At 41.7% G+C, this 26,610-nt stretch overlaps 1 protein-coding gene across 1 annotated transcript in view; it reads right to left on the reverse strand.

Moving 5' to 3' along the window:
- LOC138363371 (glycine receptor subunit alpha-2-like) overlaps positions 1–26,610 on the reverse strand; it is a 272,709-nt gene that overhangs the window by 55,325 nt on the left and 190,774 nt on the right. The window contains exon 6 of the mRNA XM_069322401.1: positions 325–407. Within this exon, the coding sequence (XP_069178502.1) occupies positions 325–407 (83 nt within the window). The remainder of the gene's footprint in view (positions 1–324; positions 408–26,610) is intronic.

The following is a 26,610-nucleotide window of genomic DNA, read 5'->3' on the forward strand; positions in this document are numbered from 1 at the left end:
CTGAATAATTGGAATAATCAGCGAAACTTTTTCATTATTTTTCTCCCATTATCCAGTTCCATTCGAGAGACTAAGGAAAACGGAAGCAGATAATGGATAACTAATCTGAACCTGAATCCATACCAGGACTTCAAATTCTCTCTGATCTAATTCCATTGATATGATTCCCTCTGATCTAATTCTCACTCACCTAATCAAATTAAAAACGACATCTCACATGTCTTTTTTACAACTATCAAATAAAATGCAATACGATTGGACTGAAATCGCTGTTGAGAAATATGCTAATTTAGAATTGTATAAATTATTTTGGAAGTTACTCACAGCTGGCTATCTCCATGGTACAGACTTGTGAATCGAGAGGGAACTTGGACAGTTCCATCATGCACGCAAACACCAACTTTAATCTGAAAAACATACAAACGGAATTAATTTAATATCAGACATAAGATGATTAACCACCAATTTTGGTGTTATGTTAAAACTTACCAATGAGAATTTTTGACCAGATCTGGTCTAACTCAATGATCTGCTGACCTTGGTGAATCTCACTTGAACTGACATGACCTGGCTCAGCTCGCATAACCAAACACAACGATAAACACAGTTCTAGCAATTCGAGATCAAGGTATGCGGGAAACCCTCGTTTAAAACACTCAAACCATACCGAATAACAGGTGACTGTAAGCTACAGGGTGACACGGCTGTTACAGGATACAGAGCGTTACAGAAATCCAGGAACAGATACATAAATCCTCCATTCCAAGTCGAATCGACTTGAGAATGGTCCAGGACGAACCGAAACGTCGTCGTCCCTTCACCTTCTAGTGTGAGGTCTAGTCAACATTCTTCAGCCACGTTATTGTGACTTATTCCCTGCCTCCATTCCAAAATTGATAAAGATAAAGATTTGATAGATAAATACAGACACAGGTCAAAATATTTAAACAGATAATGGATCAGTGCAGGGAATAATGAAGAGCTTAAGAGGTACAGACAAGCGAGGCTTCAGGAAGAGATGGCAACCAGGATTGATGGCAACCAGGATTGATGGCAACCAGGATTGATGGCAACCAGGATTGATGGCAACAAGAATTGATGGTAACAATGGAATACATAATACAAAGAGACACAGATATATAGTACTACCGGGACACTATCGGATCTCCGGTACAACAGGTGCGTTTGCTCATGATTCACAATCGAGAATTCCGGGTTCGGATCGCGGGTGGGACAGAAATGATTGCATGCGTTTCCTATCACCTCATACATCTGTTCATCTAGCAGTAAATAGGTGCCCGGGAGTTAGCATGTGTGGGGGTGGCACCCTAGGGAGGATATATATAGGTATATATATCATAATATATATATATATATATATATATATATATATATATATATATATATATGTATATATATATATATATATATATATATATATACATATATATATCACTTTTGTTTTAAGTGTGACCAGGCTTTGACACCTGCCATTGGAGGACTGCCGAACATCAACACTCCAACACTTTCCCGTCACAATATATATCAATATCCCCATAGCAATCCTTTTATAGTCTTCACTATCAAACATATCCCCCAGACTCCCTATATATATATATATATATATATATATATATATATATATATATATATATATATATATATATATATATATATATATATATATATATATATATATATATATATATAGAAGGGAGTACCACCTCTAGCTGGAAGAAGGGGGACCCATAGCCTCGGAGGAAACCACGCATAACGCATTAGAGGGAATGTTTAGATCCCCTCCAATACAGTTTCTGTGTGCTTTTCTCCTACCACCCCCTTCCTTAAATATTTTTTGTGCTTTATTATGCATTTGATGGTTACAAGATATACATGGGTTGATACAAAAATAATAATGCAAAAAGGTGCTTAAAGGTTATGGATCTCTTGAAAAACACAACAATGGGAAACATTGATGAATGTCACAGACGGGTTCGATCATTGTTGCAAGTCAAACACTTCTTCGAATTCCTCTGAAGTTGGACTAGTGCCCAAGACGCAACAGGCATTTCCCCTCTGAATCGCAACACTGAGGCGCTGGAACAAGAAACTTTTTGCTCTCTGGTCTTTTGTAGCGCTGATCAATTTGTCCCCCAATTCCTTCAGGAACTTCAATGCACATTTTCCCCACGAACCGAGGGTCTCCGAGCCGATCGGAACAAAGTTGTAGCAGTGTGCTAGACCTCTGTATTTAATAATTTTCTGCGATTCCCTGAAAGAAGCAGCACCACCGCTTTCACGTGTGCTGTAGTGGAGGTAGGTACTGGCCAGTGTGGCAGCGCACGTGTAGTCCCATACCACTTGCTTACCATCCTTCCAAGGTAGCAAGGTGACCCCATCAGGGCGCTTCTGAGGGTCGCTAGGTCTGGATAAGTGTGGTTCTCTTTGTGCCGGGCAGCGGGCTGTGGCGAGGCTCCTCTTGATGATGTCGTTGACTTCTTCATGTCTTGCGATTTTACCCTGTGATTTATGACATACCAGACCATGACGACCATATTGGTCTGCCATCGCAGTTCCGCAGATGCACCTATGTTCGGTGAGGATGGGGGCGGCAAGGCGAAGGGCAACTCCAATGCGGAGAGCGTCATGACTGAGGCGAGTTCCCAGGGCTGCATTGGGCCTATATATATATATATATATATATATATATATATATATATATATATATATATATATATATATATATATATATATATATATATATCAGAAAATTCTTGACCCTTAAAGGTTTCGAACCCCTGTCAGCCATGCAAAACCTCCATCCTCCAGGTTCGAATCCTACACGGAGTCAAGAGTTTCCTGATGCTCCCACTCTTCCACTCTGAAACATCCAGAATACTGCCGGAATAACTCGTATAGACAAAATATTTTGTCAAACATAAAATGAAATACGAAGATTTCCTAAGCCCGTTGGGATTATAACCTCCCGCTAACCTCTAAGCGTTAATTGACAACATAATTACCGAGTCTTTTTCATGTTGGGGACGGACATAAATCTCACTTAGTCACTATGGCCCAAAATGTACCCAAAAAAAAAAAAAAAAAAAATCCGGATGAAAAATATTCGGTAATGGGATTTTCAAGTCAATTTGTAAATATGCGAACGATAATTTAGGACGGTGATAATCTAACACTTTAATAATTTAATATTTTTTTGTCATAGAACATTTTGATTTATTGCTTGACTGGGCAATCACCAGAGGCTTGTGTTTGTTATGCACACACACACACACACACACACATACACACACACATATACACACACACACACACACATACGGTTGAGAAACGGGACCAAAGAGCCAGAGCTCAACCCCCGCAAACACAACTAGGTGAGTACACACACGCACACACACACACACACACACACACACACATATATATATGTGCAGTCCGTCTCAGTCAGGAGTCTCGCAAACTAGCTGTATAAAATAATATTGATCTCCAAATATCGGGAGAATGGTATCCGGGATGTTCCTCTGTTATTGTAATTTCCTCCCGACACGGTTATAGACACGTCCTACACACACACCCACAGAACCTTTAACGAGCAAACAATGGCCAATTGAGGAAACTGGATAGAGGATCGTCGTGAGTGGCCGCTATACGTCAATTCTGAGAAACAAGAGAGTTTCCGAAGGCTTACTTCCGCCAATCAGTATCCAGGAATATGCAGCGTTAACCAATCCCGTTTTGCTGCCGTTTCCACCCCCAGATATTTTTGACAAATCAAAGAGCGCCATTTGTTACTTGCTTGCCATTGGCTGTCATAGGTCACGTGACATAAACTCTACATCGTCAGAAAATTCAAAAAAATTGTTCATTCGTTAAACAAAATGCTACAGTGTTTCAGACATATTTACATACTCTCCAAACTGAAACAAACTGACCATGTGAACATGAGATGAATGGCTGAAGGGAGCATGAATGAAGAAGAGCAGAAGCCTAATCACTCTACCTGATAACTTTTAAATATTTACGTTAAACAGGTTTGTTTACACTATGTCAATAGTAATCATAACGGCCCAAGAGGTGGGATTTCCATTTAATTTTATTACTTAAATGTCCAGTTTCTTCTGAATTAATTATAAATATATTGTCATATGTGGCAAAAAAAGATAGTTATCCTCACCTCTATATGATTGAATGTAGTTATCAATAGGCTTTGGAGGCTTCGAGGAACCAGTATATGCTCTGTTATATATTATAGTGTCAACGCTGACACTAATATAGTGTTCAAGAAAACGGACTTTTGAGGTGATCCAAGCTGGAAACGTCCCTTCCCTTGCCTCCCTTCGACACAGGCGAACAGCCGGCCCCATCGTTAAGAGATCGTGTAATCATTCATTTTATCCTCGAAGTGGTTAACTTGTGACCAATAAATGTAACCACAACACCCCGTTCCTCTTATAAGGTAAACACAGCTGACCTTGAGAAACACGCTTTTGAGGACAAAAAGGGCACAAAAGCTGTTTCCGTGCCCTAGGTCACGGGTGGGCTATGGGTTGGCCACGGTGGGTTAGGTGCCACTGAAATATCTTTGCCCGCATGGGCCCACCATCTCCAATTAAGTTGTCTTCGGCGATTTCAGTGTCTTTTGTTGTGGCACAGAGATACACACGTAGCAACTCCAAGCATCCCGACGCGTTTCTCTGTGCTGGTGATTTGCTACAATTGAATCCTTTTTCAATACTTATAAATATACAAGTATTTCACTCTTTACATGTGCAAAACTTTGTTCATAAACTGGTTATGTAATTTACTGGATGTTTATACAATTGCAAATACATTATTCATGTTTACAAGAGAAATGGTAATATTAAAGATCAATTATCGATCATTTTACTTATAAATTATAATATTAAATAAAAACGCCAAGTTATTATGATATACCAAGTGAAATAAATTGAAACTAATTTTATTAACGACATGAACAAATAAATTATTCAAGACCAAAAATTAACACCAATTTTTTTAAATTAAACAGACAATTAACAATTCGCATGACACTGGAAAAAACGAACATAAACTATATATGTTATGTTAAATAAAAAAAAAACTCTACCTAGACTCTGCCTTTGACGTCAACAATTTCCCTTCAGGAAATATAGCCTGAATTAGTGGACATGCATATTAAGGGGTGTACCCAGCTTCTTGGTCAATATACAATGAGAGTTTACTTTAATTGTGGAAATTGGAATAAAGTTTACTTTCTCGTTGCTTTGCATATATGTGGTTTACTCTCCAGCGGTTGACAAGCCTGATGCTCCACACTAAACCAAATTGACTCGAGATATATACATGGAGAAGTGTACCCTGCTGCTTGGTGTACTGGGAAGTGTACCCAGCTGCTTGGTGTACTGGGAAGTATACCCAGCTGCTTGGTGTACTGGGAAGTGTACCCAGCTGCTTGGTGTACTGGGAAGTATACCCAGCTGCTTGGTGTACTGGGAAGTATACCCAGCTGCTTGGTGTACTGGGAAGTGTACCCAGCTGCTTGGTGTACTGGGAAGTATACCCAGCTGCTTGGTGTACTGGGAAGTGTACCCAGCTGCTTGGTGTACTGGGAAGTATACCCAGCTGCTTGGTGTACTGGGAAGTATACCCAGCTGCTTGGTGTACTGGGAAGTGTACCCAGCTGCTTGGTGTACTGGGAAGTATACCCAGCTGCTTGGTGTACTGGGAAGTATACCATGCTGCTTGGTGTACTGGGAAGTATACCCAGCTGCTTGGTGTACTGGGAAGTATACCCAGCTGCTTGGTGTACTGGGAAGTATACCCAGCTGCTTGGTGTACTGGGAAGTATACCCAGCTGCTTGGTGTACTGGGAAGTGTACCCTGCTGCTTGGTGTACTGAGAAGTATACCCAGCTGCTTGGTGTACTGGGAAGTATACCCAGCTGCTTGGTGTACTGGGAAGTATACCCAGCTGCTTGGTGTACTGGGAAGTATACCCAGCTGCTTGGTGTACTGGGAAGTATACCCAGCTGCTTGGTGTACTGGGAAGTGTACCCAGCTGCTTGGTGTACTGGGAAGTATACCCTGCTGCTTGGTGTACTGGGAAGTATACCCAGCTGCTTGGTGTACTGGGAAGTATACCCTGCTGCTTGGTGTACTGGGAAGTGTACCCAGCTGCTTGGTGTACTGGGAAGTGTACCCAGCTGCTTGGTGTACTGGGAAGTATACCCAGCTGCTTGGTGTACTGGGAAGTATACCCTGCTGCTTGGTGTACTGGGAAGTATACCCTGCTGCTTGGTGTACTGGGAAGTGTACCCTGCTGCTTGGTGTACTGGGAAGTATACCCTGCTGCTTGGTGTACTGGGAAGTAAACCCAGCTGCTTGGTGTACTGGGAAGTATACCCAGCTGCTTGGTGTACTGGGAAGTATACCCAGCTGCTTGGTGTACTGGGAAGTATACCCTGCTGCTTGGTGTACTGGGAAGTATACCCTGCTGCTTGGTGTACTGGGAAGTGTACCCAGCTGCTTGGTGTACTGGGAAGTATACCCTGCTGCTTGGTGTACTGGGAAGTATACCCTGCTGCTTGGTGTACTGGGAAGTATACCCTGCTGCTTGGTGTATACAGCCCGGGACTGTGTTCACGAATAAAGTGAACTAGTTAGCTGGTCAGAAAGCAATTATGGTAGCGTTAATGACCCTTCAGAGGTGGGTTGGCCTTAAGTCCAACACACACACCAGACCAAGCCTGAGATCAAGCTCATTTGCAACGCAGCTCACGCAACAGGGATCTAATTTCATCAAAATTCAAAATGATTCTCAACAAATCATCACTCTGTGGGGGAATAATTCATTAATAAATTCATGTATTCAACTGGGTGCATTAACCATTTTCTGCTGACCTGCTACTGTATTCTCTCGTCTTTGTTGTATTCTGTATTCTAGATCTGGTACAACGTTGTTTGTAGCACTATTTTTAGGCTGAATTTTCTCGCAGTCAAGTGGGCATTTCGGCCAGAGTGGCAAGACAGAATCGTTTGGGCAAGTGATACCTCTGCTAACATAGCAGTAAATAGATCAGTCCATCCTCCTAAGGTTTCCCACCGTCAAGTAACTGTCGTATTAAAGTGGTCGTATCGAAATCTACCTGAAGACGCAAAACAGAAAACGGGATAGTATGTCAATTTATACAGGGGGGACATAGCCCGGGAGAGGGAAAACGGCATCCGTTCTCCTGCTTGAAAATTTAAAATATCAATGTTTTTCCCTGAACTTTGGTACTCTACATTGCATCAGAAATTGATACAAGACTCTACCCTAAGACTTAACAAAGAATTCAGTTTTTGCTCCCTCTAATGATTTTAATTTCAGTTTTGGTCGTAAACACTAATTGCGATCTGTAAGATGATCTGTAATACACATCTCTGTACTTGTACCCATTCCGAAGAGCTGCCGAGTTTCTTTGTGCTCCTCGGATAATTATGGAGCTGTTGCAATGAACTCACTGTTAAAAGAAAGTATTTTATTATGTATTTACTGACTTTCAAGCTCACGAAGTGGACTAATCTGGCTTTCAATTCGCTTACTAAACTGGTTACTCAACGCTGTAGGTTCGTGGTGGCGGAACTGGACAGTACAACACCTTACAAGGCAGCTACGTTCTCTCTCTCTCTCTCTCTCTCTCTCTCTCTCTCTCTCTCTCTCTCTCTCTCTCTCTGTCTGTCTGTCTGTCTCTCTCTCTCTCTCTCTCTCTCTCTCTCTCTCTCTCTCTCTCTCTCTCTCTCTCTCTCTCTGTCTGTCTGTCTGTCTCTCTCTCTCTCTCTCTCTCTCTCTCTCTCTCTCTCTCTCTCTCTCTCTCTCTCTCTCTCTCTCTGTCTCTGTCTCTCTGTCTCTCTGTCTCTCTGTCTCTCTCTCTCTCTCTCTCTCTCTCTCTCTCTCTCTCTCTCTCTCTCTCTCTCTCTCTCTCTCTCCCTCTCTCTCTCTCTCTGTCTCTCTCTCTCTCTCTCTCTCTCTCTCTCTCTCTCTCTCTCTCTCTCTCTCTCTCTCTCTCTCCCTCTCTCTCTCTCTCTGTCTCTCTCTCTCTCTCTCTGTCTCTGTCTCTCTGTCTCTCTGTCTCTGTCTCTCTGTCTCTCTGTCTCTCTCTCTCTCTCTCTCTCTCTCTCTCTCTCTCTCTCTCTCTCTCTCTCTCTCTCTCTCTCTCTCTCTCTCTCTCTCTCTCTGTCTCTCTCTCTCTCTCTCTCTCTCTCTCTCTCTCTCTCTCTCCCTCTCTCTCTCTCTCTGTCTCTCTCTCTCTCTCTCTCTCTGTCTCTCTCTCTCTCTCTCTCTCTCTCTCTCTCTCTCTCTCTCTCTCTCTCTCTCTCTCTCTCTCTCTCTCTCTCTCTCTCTCTCTCTCTCTCTCTGGAGGCTTCCAAAACCTCTGACAAAGTTCAACACACCAAACTTTTTAACAGAATTTCTTCGCAGAAAAATATGTCATGGCATATGTAGTTATTTATATATTTCTTATCACGTACACAAATTGGTTATGAAATGGAATAATGTCCTCTGAGAAAAAGCCATCCTAAAAAATTAGGATTAAACCAAAAAATATAAATTTAATGGATTATCTTGATCCATTGTTAAAAAAGTTGAGAGTACTGTTGCGGAGACAGTACTAAGGCCAATGTTGTATATTCTTGATCCAGTTGTACTTGTACTGACAAAAGAGCCTATGGAAGATGTTGATTGAAATAGGTGTGAAAGATTTAGAGCTGAATGCAACCTAACATTCAGTCTGCAAAATATATTGTGGCTGCTTGTAACTCACAGGACTTGTTCTATCGGGTTCCCCAAAAATCTGGAATGACTCCGCTGAGAGATTCCAGTTAAGTATTGCATAATAAATCAACGGGGGCACATTATATCTTCTAAGGGCAAACTTGCCAATTTTTCCGTTGCAACTACAGACACCCCGAAGGTTAGAAGAAACGTCATTTGCTAATTTGGTCATCTTGATTCCACGTCGAAGGTGATGACGTGGAATGACAGCCTAGGCTTACATGGAATTGAATTATTGGGATCTGCAAAATGTTCGCATTGGTAAGCTAAATTTTGAATGGAGGAAATGTTGTAGACTTACGTTGGGGTGTGCACCCTTGCACTCACTGCAATCTCCGGCCTGGCCTGGTGTCCTCATCCACATTTGAGGAAATAATTCACAAACCAATATCATTTAGTGTGAAAGGAATCGCCCATTTAGTAAACTTCATCGACTATTTTTTTGTCCAGGCGCTCACTTATCACTGGCCACTCCGACTACTCCATAAATATAAATTTAATTAAAATTATCATCCACTCTTCCGTGGAAATCAACATTCCATTCACCTGGGCTTTAGGAGGCTTGATAACTTTCCTTATCAAGACTACTCATAGCCCAGTGGATAGAGCTTCGCCCTCACACACGTGGGGTCAACGGTTCGAGTCACATATAAAGCCCAGGTGAATGATATGAACTTAATTGTTTGTAAATACAACTCAAACAAGAGTGATATTGTTAACGGAGTACCCGGGCCTGCACAGGACATGATAACGCAACTAGTTAGTAGGGAAAACAGGGAGACCCGATACTAGATATTTGCTAGGTACCTCAGCTAGTTTTTTTTAAATGATTAAGAAACTCCCGTCACAGAGAAGATGGATTACTGACAAGCACTTTGAGTCCAACTGAAGATAGATCGATGTTACATGAGGTGTGTGTGTGTGTGTGTGTGTACTCACCTATACTCACCTATATGTGCTTGCAGGATCGAGCATTGACTCTTGGATCCCGCCTTTCGAGCATCGGTTGTTTACAGCAATGACTCCTGTCCCATTTCCCTATCATACCTGGTTTTAAAATAATGAATAGTATTTGCTTCCACAACCTGTTCCTGAAGTGCATTCCATTTCCCCACTACTCTCACGCTAAAAGAAAACTTCCTAACATCTCTGTGACTCATCTGAGTTTCAAGCTTCCATCCATGTCCTCTCGTTCTGTTACTATTCCGTGTGAACATTTCGTCTATGTCCACTCTGTCAATTCCTCTGAGTATCTTATACGTTCCTATCATGTCCCCCCTCTCCCTTCTTCTTTCTAGTGTCGTAAGGCACAGTTCCCTCAGGCGCTCTTCATACCCCATCCCTCGTAGCTCTGGGACGAGTCTCGTTGCAAACCTCTGAACCTTTTCCAGTTTCATTATATGCTTCTTCAGATGGGGACTCCATGATGAGGCGGCATACTCTAAGACTGGCCTTACGTAGGCAGTGTAAAGCGCCCTAAATGCCTCCTTACTTAGGTTTCTGAATGATGTTCTAACTTTTGCCAGTGTAGAGTACGCTGCTGTCGTTATCCTATTAATATGTGCCTCAGGAGATAGATTAGGTGTTACGTCCACCCCCAGGTCTCTTTCACGCGTCGTTACAGGTAGGCTGTTCCCCTTCATTGTGTACTGTCCCTTTGGTCTCCTATCTCCTAGTCCCATTTCCATAACTTTACATTTGCTCGTGTTGAATTCTAGTAGCCATTTCTCTGACCATCTCTGCAATCTGTTCAGGTCCTCTTGGAGGATCCTGCAATCCTCATCTGTCACAACTCTTCTCATCAACTTTGCATCATCCGCAAACATCGACATGTAGGACTCTACGCCTGTAAACATGTCGTTAACATATACAAGAAATAGAATTGGTCCCAGCACCGATCCTTGTGGTACTCCACTTGTTACTGTTCGCCAGTCCGACTTCTCGCCCCTTACCGTAACTCTTTGGCTCCTTCCTGTTAGGTAGTTCCTTATCCATTCTAGGACCTGTGTGTGTGTGTGTGTGTGTGTGTGTGTGTGTGTGTGTGTGTGTGTGTGTGTGTGTGTGTGTGTGTGTGTGTGTGTGTGTGTTTGGAGTGATTTTTAAACCGGCATGGTATCGAATCCGTTGACGTTCAATGCTGTGGGTGTGCAAATATGTTGAACATCATGATATGATTACTTTACCATCACGTTTACCATGTTCTATTGCCAATTGTTTCATCATCCTAACTTTATGATATATATATTTTTTTGTGTCTTTACAATACTCTCTTTAATTCTTAGCTAAATGGCACTCATATTATGCCTAAAATGTAGTTTATAATTTAGATTGCTATACACCTGTTTAGTTCAGTCATCATTGAAATAATTTGATGAAGAAATTAACATACAAATTTGTTATTTGTTAACACAAGTTGTTACCAAATAAGTTTCTGATTCTGGTAATGCCAATGTTCACTTGTTATTAAGTTCTTATGCTTGTTGTAACTAATTAACTGAACTTTATGTTCACTTTCCCGACTGTAAATGTAACCCCATTTATGGTGTGGTACTGTAGCCTGGCCAGCTGTGGTACTGTAGCCTGGCCAGCTGTGGTACTGTAACCTGGCCAGCTGTAGGAGGCTGTGGTACTGTAGCCTGGCCAGCTGTGTGAGGCTGTGATACTGTAACTTGGCCAGCTGTGGTACTGTAACCTGGCCAGCTGTAGGAGGCTGTGATACTGTAACTTGGCCAGCTGTGTGAGGCTGTGATACTGTAACTTGGCCAGTTGTGGTACTGTATCCTGGCCAGCTGTGTGAGGCTGTGATACTGTAACTTGGCCAGTTGTGGTACTGTATCCTGGCCAGCTGTGTGAGGCTGTGGTACTGTAACCTGGCCAGCTGTGTGAGGCTGTGGTACTGTGTCCTGGCCAGGTGTGGGAAGCTGTGGTACTGTGTCCTGGCCAGGTGTGGGAAGCTGTGATACAGGAACGTATAGATCAGGTGATTAAGATCTCACTTTTAACGTTTCTATTGCTGTGGTTGTTATAACTTTTCTGAACGTTTATTTCACATAACGGTTCGAACCCCTTTGGTCTGGTCGGTACAGCAGCGGACTCGCTTCACGCAGGGCCTGCGTTCGATCCCCGAGGGTCCATGTGGCTGGAAAACAACTATGCACTTTTAGTCTGTCTCATATCCTCGGTGATCACACGTACCTTATCTTACCTACAAACAAGAGTTGACTGTGAATATGTCAATTGAGACGCAGTCGACATAGCGTACTTATATTTCGATTCACAGTCAATGCAAGGTCGATAAACAGTTGGTACACCGTTGATACAGTCAGTACACAGTGGATACAGTTCGATACAATAGCATACATCGGCCGTACACACAACATTAGCTGGATATAATGATATATAAACATGTATTTCATGCGTGATTCATAAAGGTTCTCAATATTAGCATTATACAAATCGTTAATGATTTTTCAATAATGTTAAATCTACACAATAAGGTTACCTCTGAACCTTTCACAATTTAGTCTTGTGCTTCACTACACACGGACTCCCCGCTGGAGCTGCATACTCGAGGATTGGTCTGACGTATGTGGTATACAAGGTTGTAAATTATTCCATTTACAAGTTTCTAAAGGCAGTCGTTATATTGGCCAACCTGGCATATGCTGCTGATGACATTCTTTTCGAGTGGGGTTCAAGGGACAGGTCTAGTGTGATATCAATCCCCAGGTCTCTTCCCTTGATTCTTTAAGGATTTCATCTCACAAATGGTATCTTGCATCTGGCCGCCTCCTCCCTACACCTATTTTCATTACTATACACTTGTTTGAGTTAAACTCTAATGTCCAGGTCATCTTGTAACCTCATGCTGTCCGATTTTTGCTTAATTCATCTTCGAATTTTGGCATCGTCAGCAAACATCAAGAGGAATGAGTCTATGCTCTCTGGAAGATTATTTACGTATATCAGAATCAGGACAAGTCCGAGTACAGAACCCTGTGGGGACTCCACTGGTGACTTCACGCTATTCTGAGGCCTCAGTCCCTCACTCTTTATTTCCTGCTTCTTAGGTACTCCCTTATTCACTGGAGCACCCTATCAGTTACTCCTGCCTGTTTCTCCAACTTATGCACCAGCCTCTTGTGGGGCACTGTGGCAAAGGCTTTCTGATAATCCAAGAAAATGCAGTCTGTTATTTACTACTATTTCACACACACACACACACACACACACACACACACACACACACACACACACACACACACACACACACACACACACACACGTTTTGTGTGTGTGTGTGTTACACACGGACGTTAGAAGGAACCTTTTTAGTGTCAGAGTAGTTAACGGATGGAATGCATTAGGCAGTGATGTGATGGAGGCTGACTCCATACACAGTTTCAAATGTAGATATGATAGAGCCCAGTAGGCTCAGGAATCTGTACACCAGTTGATTGACAGTTGAGAAGCGAGACCAAAGAGCCAAAGCTCAACCCCCGCAAGCACAAATAGATGAGTACAAATAGGTGAGTACACACACACACACACACACACACACACACACACACACACACACACACACACACACACATATACACACACACAAACACACACGCACACACACACACACACACACACACACACACACACACACACACACACACACACACACACACACACACACACACACGGAACAAGAAGTCTGGGAAAGGAGAGTTGACTACAGGAAAGGGGACTACAGGAGGATAAGGGACTATCTGGGAGAAGTGCAGTGAGAGGAAGAAATTAGAGGAAAACAGTCCAAAATATGATGGACCTAGTCATACAGAAATGCCAGGAGGCCGAAAAGAGATATATACCAATAGTAAAGGAAAAAAATAAGAGGGAATATAATAACCCATGGTTTAATAGACAGTGTCAGGAAGCAAAAATGGCCAGCAGGCGGGAGTGGAGGAAGTACAGAAGACAAAGGACAGAGGACAACAGGATCAGATGCAACAGAGCTAGGAACTATGAACGCTAGGAACGCTAGGTCAGCTGTGGAACGTTCCTAGGAACGCTAGGAACTTCTCATGTTAATTAAATTAACATAAGAAGAGCATCGGAAAGAAATTATGAGAACGATATTGCGATCAAAGTGAAAAAGCAACCTAAATTACTACTCAGCCATATAAGAAGCAAAATGTCGGTGAACGACCAAGTGACAAGACTAAGGAAGACAGAGGGGGCATATACTGAAAGTGACAAGGAAATCTACGAGGCACTGAATGGCAGTTTCCATGGAGTGTTCACTACCGAGCCTGAGCAGCTCCCATTGTTGGAAGGGGTTACCCTAGATGAAAGATTATCAGATATAGAGGTGACAGCAGGGGAGATAATGAAACAGATGACAACACTGGATGCAACTAAATCGATAGGACCAGACAAAGTATCACCGTGGATACTAATTGAGGCCGCGCAGGCCCTCAGCGTGCCTCTGGAAAGGATCTTTAGTGAATCACTTATGTCAAGAGAATTGCCCAATTGCTGGAAGAGGGCAAATGTTGTACCGATTTTCAAGAAAGGTGATAGGGAAGAGGCACCTAACTATAGACCTCTATCACTGACAAGCATCCCCCTGTAAAATACTTGGGAGAATAATTAGGCTAAGACTGGTTGCACACCTGGAGAACGTCAGGTTTGTAAACAAACATCAACATGGGTTCTGCAAAGGGAAATCTTGCCTAACAAACCTTTTGGAATTCTATGACAAAATAAAGAGGATAAGGCAGGACAGGGAAGGTTTGGCAGACTGCATATTTCTGGACTGCCAAGAAGCCTTTGATATAGTACCGCACACATGAGACTGCTATTCAAACTCGAGAGGCTGGCGGGGGGTGGGAGGAAAGGCCCTAGCATGGATAAGGGACTACCTAACAGGAAGGAGCCAAGGAGTTACGTTATAACTAAACAGTAACGAGTGGAGTACCTCAAGGATCGCTTCTGGGACCGATTTTATTTCTAATACATGTTAACGACATGTTTACAGGCGTAGAGTCCTACATGTCGATGTTCGCGGATGACGCAAAGATGATGAGAAGAATTGTGACAGATGAGAATTGTAGGATCATCCAAGAGGACTTGAACAGGCTACAGAGATGGTCAGAGAAATAGCTACTGGAGTTCAACATGAACAAATGTAAAGTTATGGAAATGGGACTAGGTGATATGAAACCAAAGGGACAGTATACAATGACGGGGAACAGCCTACCTGTGACGCCGCGAGAAAGAAACCTGGGCGTGGACGTAACACCTAATCTATCTCCTCAGGCACATATAAATAAGATAACGACAGTAGCGTACTCTACACTGGCAAAAGTTAGAACATCATTCAGAAACCTAAGTAAGGAGGCATTTAGGGCGCTTTACACTGCTTACGTGAGGCCAGTCTTAAGAGTATGACGCCTCATCATGGAGTCCCCATCTGAAGAAACACATAAGGAAACTGGAAAAGGTTCAGAAGTTTGCAACGAGATTTGTCTCAGCGTTACGAGGGATGGGGTATGAAGAGCGCCTGAAGGAACTAAGCCTTACAACACTAGAAAAAATAATGGAGAGGGGGGGATATGACAGGAACGTATAAAATACTCAGGGGGATTGACAGAGTGGACATAGACGAAATGTTCACGCGGAATAGTAACAGAACGAGGGGACATGGGTGGAAGCTGGAAACTCAGATGAGTCACAGAGATGTTAGGAAGTTTTCTTTTAGCGTGAGAATAGTAGAAAATGGAATGCACTTAAGGAGCAAGTTGTGGAAATTAAATTCTATTCATAATTTTAAAACTTTAAACTATAAAACAAAATTTTATAACAACCGATGGCTCGAAAGGCGGGATCCAAGAGTCAGTGCTCGATCCTGCAGACACAAATAGGCGAGTACACAGTAAACGAGTGTAATAAAAAGAACTTCAATAAGCAAAAGGAATCTAGCGAATGTTTGTCTCCTAAGAAACAATGTCCGGTATTTCTTAATTGCGACCCGTAAATACCACACCAGGAAAATGTCCAGACAAAGAACCGAACGCCAGAAATTGACTGAACAGATCAGTAACAAACAAGAAATAAGTCGCTTTATACATCATATTAAAAAAAAACTATAAATTGATTGCCAATCACATATATAAAACACACGCAGAGACTCCATATAATTAAACAAACAAGTAAAAAAATCACCATAAACAGGTCAGAAGACAGTGAAAAGTTAATTAAATACATAAAAGCTATTTATTCGTTGTAAACGAAAGCAGGGAACTCTAAAAAAATAATGGGTTAATACAGTGGGAAAATAGACAAAAATTGCGTTGGTGTCAAGAAAAAATTAGGTTAGATAAACTAATTTAAAAAAAAATACTTGAAGGAAGTCAGGAAGTATAAGTGTAGGCAGAGTTAGTCAACTTTGGTCTGGGCGAAGAGGAAGGGAAAGAGAAAGTTGGAGAAAGTGCAGGGAAAGGAAAACAAATAACAGGAAATAAAAACTATGAGAGGGGACAGGGAGAAGCAAAGGAGGGGTGGAAGTGAGGACGAAGCAATTAGTAAAGATCAAATTAAGAGAGAGAGAGAGAAAGAGAGAGAGAGAGAGAGAGAGAGAGAGAGAGAGAGAGAGAGAGAGAGAGAGAGAGAGAGAGAGAGAGAGAGACAAAGGCTGATACAGAAAGTAAGAGAGACAAGAGAGAGAGTGAGAGAGAAACAGAGAGACAAACGAAGTCATACAATTCACTCAACCGATGCTGCAATATTCATATAAATGAACATCAAATGCAATTTAAAGCAAAAAATAGAAAACGTGTTGCAGTTTCTGGTCCAGTTAAAAGGTTGCATTCTTAACGGAGTGGCAAATTGAGACAACAGGCTGGTTATAACATATACAAGACAAGTCAACAAATTTAGTAAAAACTAATTTAATCCACAAAATAGGGGAGGGGGGGGGGTGGAGTATTGTACAAGCTCATGGAATTTGCAACCTATATTTAGCTCCTTGAACGTGTCCCTGAAGAATAAACTGCTAAGCAGGGGAGGAGCAGAGTGTGTCACTCTGATACACGTTCCCTTTGCACGAACTCCACAACGTCAATCAACAAATGCAACATTAGAACGATCACCTTGCAAACAGGTTGGCAACACTACCTAGGTTGTGGTTGTTGTTGGTTGATGTTGTGGTTGGTAACACAACCATACATACACATCGAACAAAAAAATATTAATAATAACTTAATACCTAATAAAAATCTAGCACAAAAATTTAAATATACAGTAGAGAGTGTGTATAATACAATTATATCTATATTAAAAGTATGTATCATAAAAGTTTTAATATGTAATAAGTACGTATAATAATATAATATATATATATATATATATATATATATATATATATATATATATATATATATATATATATATATATATATATATATATTATATATATATATATAACCATAACCTTTAGGCATTTGTCTTGTATGTTTTGTAACCTTTAAATACACAATAAAGGAAAAAAAAAAGGAAGGGGGTGGTAGGAGAAAAGCACACAGAAACTGTATTGGAGGGGACCTACAATCCCTCCAATGCGTTATGTGTGGTTTCCTCCGAGGCTATGGGTCCCCCTTCTTCCAGCCAGAGGTGGTACTCCCTTCCCTATATTATATATATATATATATATATATATATATATATATATATATATATATATATATATATGCAAAAATCATGTCTAACAAAAAGTAGAAATATGTAAAAAGCATGTAAAATGAAACTATAGAATTTAATTTTGCAACAAAACAGCTGTGCAGAAAAAAAACAAAAATGCAATTCTAGCTTGCAAATTCCAGCAGTAAACATCAACACGCGAGCTGTAAAAAATACAAAACAATAAAAAATAAACAATGAAAAATGCTATAGCTCCTTAACCTGTTATATTAAAAAGTGAACAAATAATTTTTTGTTTGCAAGGGTTTGATTTTGCAAACTTAAAACACAGACGCCAAAAATTTTTGATCGGTTAAAAATCGTAGTTTTTAATGGTGTTTGTCTATCGAATGGCCCTTTGAGGTCGCGTTAATGTTTTGACTGCAGTTCAGTCATTAATTATGAAACTGTCAGTTGCAATCATTTTGCGGAACAACTATTTATGGCGTTAATAATTAGTCTATAGAAGTGTCGTGATATATATATATATATATATATATATATATATATATATATATATATATATATATATATATATATATATATATATATATATATATATATATAAGAATATTTAAAAAACTATATCTGATATTTTTATAAGACATAGAGATGGGGCTGTTGCACAAACACACGCACAAACACACGCACACACACACACACACACACACACACACACACACACACACACACACACACACACACACACACACACACACACACACACACACACACATGCACACACACACACACACACACACACACACTGTTAGTGTGTGTACGGGAGTGTACAGGAATTAAACCTCACGTCGCTGGAAGACAGAAGAGTTAGGGGGGGGGGGAGAGGAAATGATTTCCACGTACAAAATTCTCAGAGGAATTGACAGGGTAGATAAAGACAGGCTATTTAACACAAGGGGCACACGCACAAGGGGACACAGGTGGAAATTGAGTGCCCAAATGTGCCACAGAGATATTAGAAAGAATTTTTTTAGTGTCAGAGTAGTTGACAAATGGAATGCATTAGGCAGTGATGTGGTGGAGGCTGACTCCATACACAGTTTCAAGTGTAGATATGATAGAGCCCAGTAGGTTCAGGAACCTATACATCAGGTGATTGACAGTTGAGAGGCGTGACCAAAGAGCCAGAGCTCAACCCCGCAAGCACAAATAGGTGAGAACAAATAGATGAGTACACTACTCATCAACGAGAAGAGAAGACTAATTATGAAGCAGTGTGGAGTGATGAGTGAAGTCAACGAGAGAGTAGATTATGCCCAAGAAACTCTGAGAACCAACAGTAGACGCCGGGCCACACATGGCATACAAAAGCCAATTGATTAAAGCAAAAAGCAAAAGCAATATCTAGACATCAATCAACCACAATGTCAGTGTCCCACTAAAGATGGGAGGCAGAATAGAAACGATTTTCAAGAAACTCCTTCGCATGTTTGAGGTATAATATTGACACCAGCTTCTCGACTCAATATCACCTGCTCTCCCCTATCCAAAAGAGGCGGCCCATCCCCCTCCCCTGAGAGACGTTCTCTCCCCCCCCAACTCCTGGTTTCAATGGACACCCCCTTCCCCTCCTAGCACGCCCCCACCCCCAGTTTCGTCTGGAAAATCTTCCTCTCGCCCCCCGGACACCCACCCCCTCCCTCCTCTCCTCCAAACACACACACACAAGTTAAACCGTCTCACTTGGCATGTTACACCACCTGCCTTGCTGGTGGTGGTGGTGGTTGTGGTAGTGATGTTACTGGTGGTGGTAGTGGTGTTACTGGTGGTAGGGGCGGTGGTTGTGTCAGTATTGGTGGTGGAACTGGAGAAGGCAAGAGTGGTTGTAAGGGGGGGGGGGCCTCGGTGGTGGTATTATAGGTGGTAGTGGGTCGCAGTTGGTAACAATGGTGGCAGTGTTGGTGGGGGTTCACTCGGCATGAATGGCTTGTATATTTATTATTCACTAACAACAGTGGTGTAGGCAGCGTCGAGACAGGTGACGGCATGATGTCACACATGTATTTCCACACCTCACGGAGGTCATCGAGAGTGGTGTCAACGATCATTGAGTTCACCAGAGGTCAGGTCATGAGGTCACAAGCGTCCTCCTGGTGCGCGCTATAATCTCTTAACCACGATACGACTCGATAGTTCAGCAAGCCTTTGTTTCCAGTCTTCCTCCGTGTCTTCCAGTCTTCCTCCCTCTGAGCCGATTGCGGGCGGAGCTTAGTTTCCTGATTTCATTTAAACAGCCGAAGCAACTATGAGACAGAAGCGAGATTCAATCAGATTCAGATTGAGAATCAGCGTCGGGAACTCAGACCATTCCATGCAGGTCTTGTGAAGATCTGAGTGAGACAGTCTCCAGCGGATTAGCTCTATAAAACGCCTTGGTGAGTTTGGTTGTGTCAGAATAATTTTGTACATGAGATGGTTTAATCTCAGGGATCTAATTTTCAGCGTGTGGTACCGGCTCTGCTTTTGACGCCGACTCAAAGAATACAGATCTACTGCTAGAATCGACTCAGTAAAACATCTAAACTACTGGGACCGACTAAAGAGCCTAAATCTGTAGTCTCTTGAGCGCAGGCGGGATTGATACATTATAATTTACACGTGGAAAATAGTAGAGGGGCTGGGCCCAAACCTGCCCACAGAAATAACATCACATTAAACCAGAAGGCATGGCAGGATGTGCAGAATACCCTCGTTGAAAAGCAGAGGTGCAACAGATACTCTAAGAGAGAACTCTATCAACATCAGAGGCCCGAAACTATTCAACACACTTCCACTACACATAAGGGGCATAATTGGCTGACCCTCTCACAGTGTTCACGAGAGAACTCGATAAGCACCTCTAAAAGGATACCTGATCAACCAGGCTGTGATTCATACGTCAGGCTGCGAGCAGCCGCGTCAAACAGCCTGTTTGACCAGTCCAGCAACGATGAGGCCTAGTCGACGACCGGGCCGCGGGGACGCTAAGCCCCGGAAACACCTCAATGTAACCTCAAGGTAAGGTGACTGGAGGCTCCTATGGATAGTTTTAATTTACTGTTATGAATAAAGTAACTTTTGTTCTGTAAATTTGTCATTATGCAATGGCTTAATATCAATGATTTCGTTAGTTTGATGTCCTAGAGTTGGAAGAACTGACTGATCATATCGTTTATTTCTGAATGAATAGATTGATCGTAATTCTTGCTTCTGGAGGCTATTGATCGAGAAAGGTGTTGTCGATAATGGGGGTCGAGTAGTTCAAACTTATTGGAAGACAATCCACAGGGTCTGAAACACAGTGAATGGATCATGTCAGCTTTTTGCTCTTCCACTCACGTATCTGACTTCTCCTCCACCTCTCTACTCCTTTCCTTCTTCCTTCCTCTTACTCTCTAGCTCCTTCCTCTATGTTGTGTATGCTCTTTACTGCTTCTACACCGTTACCTTTCTCCCTTTCCTTTCTTCCCTTCCTTTCTCCCCCTTTCTTTCTCCCCTGCCTTTGAAGGAACATTTTTATCTTCAACTAGGTATCATACCTATACAACCCCACACCCCCGTTACAGTGTTGGAGGGGGTTGTGGAAGGGTGTGTGGTGGAGGGGTGTGTGGAAGTGGAGTGGAGAGGGGGGTGGTGTGGAGGGACTGTGGAGGGGTGTATAGGAGTGGTGGAGTGGCTGAGTGTTACAGGGATGGAGAGGGGGGGGGGGTTAGTGGAGGAATCTGACACATCATGTCTAATCGCTAGTCAGCTATGCTTTGAGGCAGAGGGGCAGCGTGTTTAATGCAATGGCACTCTGCATTGGACGCAGTGGAACCATGTATTTGACGCATATGGATTATACCTTCGCTTAGGAGTATGCCTACTCTCTCTCTCTCTCTCTCTCTCTCTCTCTCTCTCTCTCTCTCTCTCTCTCTCTCTCTCTCTCTCTCTCTCTCTCTCTCTCTCTCTCTCTCTCATCAGGGAATACTAACGCTATGATATTTATAGATAATTGTTAATTGGCGGACTTTATTTTGCAGGAAGTTTCTCCAGAATATGGCGGATATGGAATTCATTGAAGCTGTACACTGTGCCTTGTACTCGTATACCTTGGAAGGTGGTGGTAACTCTTGTGTGTGTGTGTGTGTGTGTGTGTGTGTGTGTGTGTGTGTGTGTGTGTGTGTGTGTGTGTGTGTTGGTACTCACCTAGTTGTGTTTGCGGGGGTTGCGCTCCGGCTCTTTGGTACCGCCTCTCAACCGTCAATCAACAGGTGTACAGATTCCTGAGCATATTGGGCTCTATCATATCTACATTGGGCTCTATCATATCTACATGTGTGTGAGTGTGTGTGTGTGTGAGAAGTCCTATACAATGTGGTGGCACTATCCACCAGGACCACAGCACCAACCCACGCTGTAGTTGGGGTTTTCTGAACATCTCCCGCCCGTCAGCAGACATCGTGTCCACTGCTTGTCTCTGTGTGTGGGGGAAACACGTTCTAAACTCCTCTTTGACCAGCTGACTCGGCCTTTTTTTATAGCGTTAAACTATGATTCTCAAGAAGTTTATTTCCACTATTCTAAATCAAAACTGGCATATTCCTAGACGTCTTAGACTTCAACCCTTTCTCGCACTTGCTTATAGTCAATGTTGGCTTATTTAACAAATGAATATGTGACATACTAATTGATTGTGAATATTTTAGTTTACCTTGAAAAGCTTCATAGAAAACACCGACCTCACCTAACCTTCTTAGTATGTTAAGATAAGCATCTTATTGCTTCTTAATTACAATTATTACTTAACCTATACCGTTGATAGGTTAAGTAATAATTGTAAACAAGAAGCAATAAGATACTTATCTTAACATACTAAGAAGGTTAGGTGAGGTCGGTGTTTTCTATGAAGCTTTTCAAGGTAAACTAAAATATTCACAATCAATTAGTATGTCACATATGCACTTATTCAATAAGCCAATATTGACTATAAGCAAGTGCGAGAACGGGTTGTAGACTTGGTTATAACTCTATCTAGAAGTCGGCATTATCGGCCGATTTAGACAGCTAAATGTAGACTGAGTCAGTAAAAGTATTCGCACACCATCCGAGACTGTAATGGAGTGCGAAAAAATGCATGAAATTTAGAGTCAGCTGTATTACAAATGTTCAGGAAATGTGTAAATATTTCATTCAAAATGATCTACCTGATGTTCTTGCCAAATAGGACGACCAAACTACTACACATCAGGAAAGGGAGAAATGACGACGTTTCGGTCCGGTCTTGATCATTATCAAGTCGTATGTCTTGTTTTATATATATATATATATATATATATATATATATATATATATATATATATATATATATATATATATATATATATATATATATATATTATTATTATTATTAAATATGACCGAAAAAGTAAGAATAATAATTCTAACACGAATTTTCTCGATCTTTCTTACATTTCTTTTCACTGTTGATGGTAATTCAAAGATCAATTCTCCAAAATTCATTTTTATTTCTAGTCTGACGCGACACTTGAGCGCGTTTCGTAAAACTTATTACATTTTCAAAGACTTTAGTTTACAAACACACAACTGAAACTAAATAGAGCTGACACATCTTCGATATTATATCTACATTTGGGTGAGGTGGATGAGGTGAAAACAAACTTTCAACAACGGGTATTGAATGGGTATTAAATTCAAACACAAGACAGAACACGAAACAATGGGTATTGAATGGGTATTAAATTCAAACACAAGACAGAACACGAAACAATGGGTATTGAATGGAAGTAATTGTAGAAAGCCTATTGGTCCATATTTCTTGATGCTTCTATATTGGAGCGGAGTCTTGAAGTGGGTAGAATATAGTTGTGCATTAATTGGCTCTTGATTGCTGGTGTTGATTTCTTGATGTGTAGTGCCTCGCAGACGTCAAGCCGCCTGCTATCGCTCTATCTATCAATGATTTCTGTGTTGTTTGCTAAGATTTCTCTGGTGATGGTTTGGTTGTGGGAAGAGGCTATATGTTCCTTAATGGAGCCCTGTTGCTTATGCATCGTTAAACGCCTGGAAAGAGATGTTGTTGTCTTGCCTATATACTGAGTTTTTTGAGGCTTACAATCCCCAAGAGGACATTTGAAGGCATAGACGACGTTAGTCTCTTTTAAAACGTTCTGCTTTGTGTCTGGAGAGTTTCTCATGAGTAGGCTGGCCGTTTTTTTGGTTTTATAGTAAATCGTCAGTTGTATCTTCTGATTTTTGTCTGTAGGGATAACGTTTCTATTAACAATATCTTTCAGGACCCTTTCCTCCGTTTTATGAGCTGTGGAAAAGAAGTTCCTGTAAAATAGTCTAATACGGGGTATAGGTGATGACGCCAATATACGTCATTCTTAAAAAAGACGAATATCTGGCGAAAATGAACCTCATACTCTCTGACCAAACTAGTGTTTACGCAGGACTACTATGTAGTGAGGAAAAAGAGAGAAGAAAAAGAAGGTGGTGTAGCTCTGCTGATAAGAAAAGATTGGAGTTTTAAGGAGATGGTTATTCAGGGCTGTGAAAGTTTCAGTGACTACATAACAGGTACCATAGCAATTGGAGGACAAAAAATTATAGTAGTACTCATATATAACCCCCACCAAATGACAGAAGACTCAGACAAGAATATTATAGAAACAACATGGCCATCATTAATACAAGAGAGAGAGAGAGAGATCAGCTTCTGTGGCTAGCAGGAACGGAACCAGACTACTAAACATGGGAGACTTCAACCACGGGAAGATAGATTGGGAGAACATAGAGCCACATGGAAGACCAGTCACAGGGAGAGCTTAGCTGCTGGACGTGGCAACAAGAAACTTTCTAAGCCAACACATCAAGGGACCGACGAGAATGAGAGGGGAAGATGAACCAGCCATCCTTGATCTGATATTTACCCTAAATGAGTCGGATATAAGGGAAGTTAAGTTGGAAGCACTCTTGACAAGGGTGATCACAGTGTAACGATCTTTAAGTGCTGGGAGAGCTAGGATTTATCTCCGAAAAAAAAGAACTAAGAAACAAAGGACTGGCATACTGATAAGGAAATTATGAGATGAGAAAATTCCAAAGGAATATATACCATGAGATACAGAACTCAGAGCTAAGTCCGTACAAGACATGTTGGACTATGTCACAAAAAAGTGTCAGGAGGCAATAAATAGGTTTATCCCGGCCCAAAAGAAAAAAAACGAGAAGCAAAAGAAGAATCCGTGGTTTAATAGGCCATGTATGAAAGCAAAGGAACTGAACAAACGGGCGTGGAGGAACTTCCGAAATATCATTTGTTGTTATTTTTATTTCAGCTACTGGGAACTAAAAGTTGCAAGTAGCACGGGCTATGGTGAGCCCGTAGTGGACTTACCTGGCATAGGAGCGGGGCTGACGCGATATAACAGAACACCAGCAAGCAATACTGAATACCCAAAAGAGCCACATGGACGTTAGACAGAACTTTTTCAGTGTCAGAGTAGTTAACAGACGGAATGCATTAGGCAGTAATGTGGTGGAGGCAAACTCCATACACAGATTCAAATGTAAATATGATAGAGCCTAGTAAGCTCAGGAATCTGTACATCAATTGATTGACAGTTGCGAGGCGGGACCAAAGAGCCAGAGCTTAACTCCCGAAAGCACAACTAGGTTAGTACACACACACACAGCTGAATCTCATGTCGCATGAAGTCGAAATTAAAAGACTTATAAAACCCAAAAAAGACTCACCACTTATAAAATACGCAAATGATGATGCAATATACTAAGCTAGAATATGGCCTGGGAGGGATCAAGACATATGGACACGATTAAAAATACATTACTAAATTGTGCCACATAGTGGGTTACACAGTAATACCCCCCATCCCATCCCCCTTCCTTTCCCCCTATCCGTCCCCGGTGTCCACGAACATACTGACTCTATCCAGCAACCTATGATCCCATCCCATACTAGCATCATATTCCTCCTCCCACAGTTAAGAATCTTCTTACCCTCCCTTGAGCACCCACGCCAAACAGGCTCCACCTCTCCTCTGTCTTATCTCCAGGACGTTCACAACAGCGTCTCAGAGCCAGGCCTCGGGAGCCACACTGAGGCTTTCACCAAACATCTCCGTCATTATTTCAGTGCTCGGGGGTCCCTCGTGGGATTTTTGGCGACTGGTTTTGAGGATTGTGATTTTTGAGGGCTCTGACTTAATGGACTTTGATTTTGAGGGTTTAGATTTGGATGGTTTTGATTTTTATTAATTGACTCTGAATTTGAAAGATTTAATTTGGATGATTTTGATTTTGAAGGTTCTGATTTTGAAGGTTCTGATTTTAGGCGACCCGAAATCTTATGTATATGAATTTTAAGACAGCTTAGAATTTCTTGAATTACTTAATGCAGGTTAAGGGAGTTTGATTTAAGGGTTATCTCAGCTACAGTAGAGTCAATAATTTGGGACTTGCATGTAACACAGATTTTGTGGCTTCGGTTAAGCTATGTCAGTACTTTGATATTAATGTTAATTGTCTTCTTATCTCGCTCTATGCTGTACTAGTGTAGAGCAGAGATGCATTGTGTAGTGTGTGTGTGTGTGTGTGTGTGTGTGTGTGTGTGTGTGTGTGTGTGTGTGTGTGTGTGTGTGTGTGTACGCACCGAGTTGTGCTTGCGGGGGTTGAGTTTTGGTTCTTTGGCCCCGCCTCTCAATTGTCAGACAATCAGTGTGTGTGTAATCTGGATCATGACACGTTTCCGACCCTTTCTCCCAAATCAAACTTCTTACAAAATCCTCCATTATCAGCTTACGTGAAGACTACGAGGCGTTCTCCTTTTCTCCTTCCCACAGAATCTCGACTTCACATTTTTATCCACAAGTCTCCCGATAGTTCCTTTCCCATCATTAATTAATGGTTTAACGTAACTAAGGCTTCTGCCTCACTCTCCTCGTTTTTAGGAATTCTGATATTAGTAATTCGTAATTCATAATATAGTCAGCTTTCACAAGCATCTCGGAGGCTGCATCTTAT

The sequence above is a fragment of the Procambarus clarkii genome, chromosome 10, assembly GCF_040958095.1.
Source record: "Procambarus clarkii isolate CNS0578487 chromosome 10, FALCON_Pclarkii_2.0, whole genome shotgun sequence".
In the NCBI taxonomy this organism is placed as follows: Eukaryota; Metazoa; Arthropoda; class Malacostraca; order Decapoda; family Cambaridae; genus Procambarus; species Procambarus clarkii.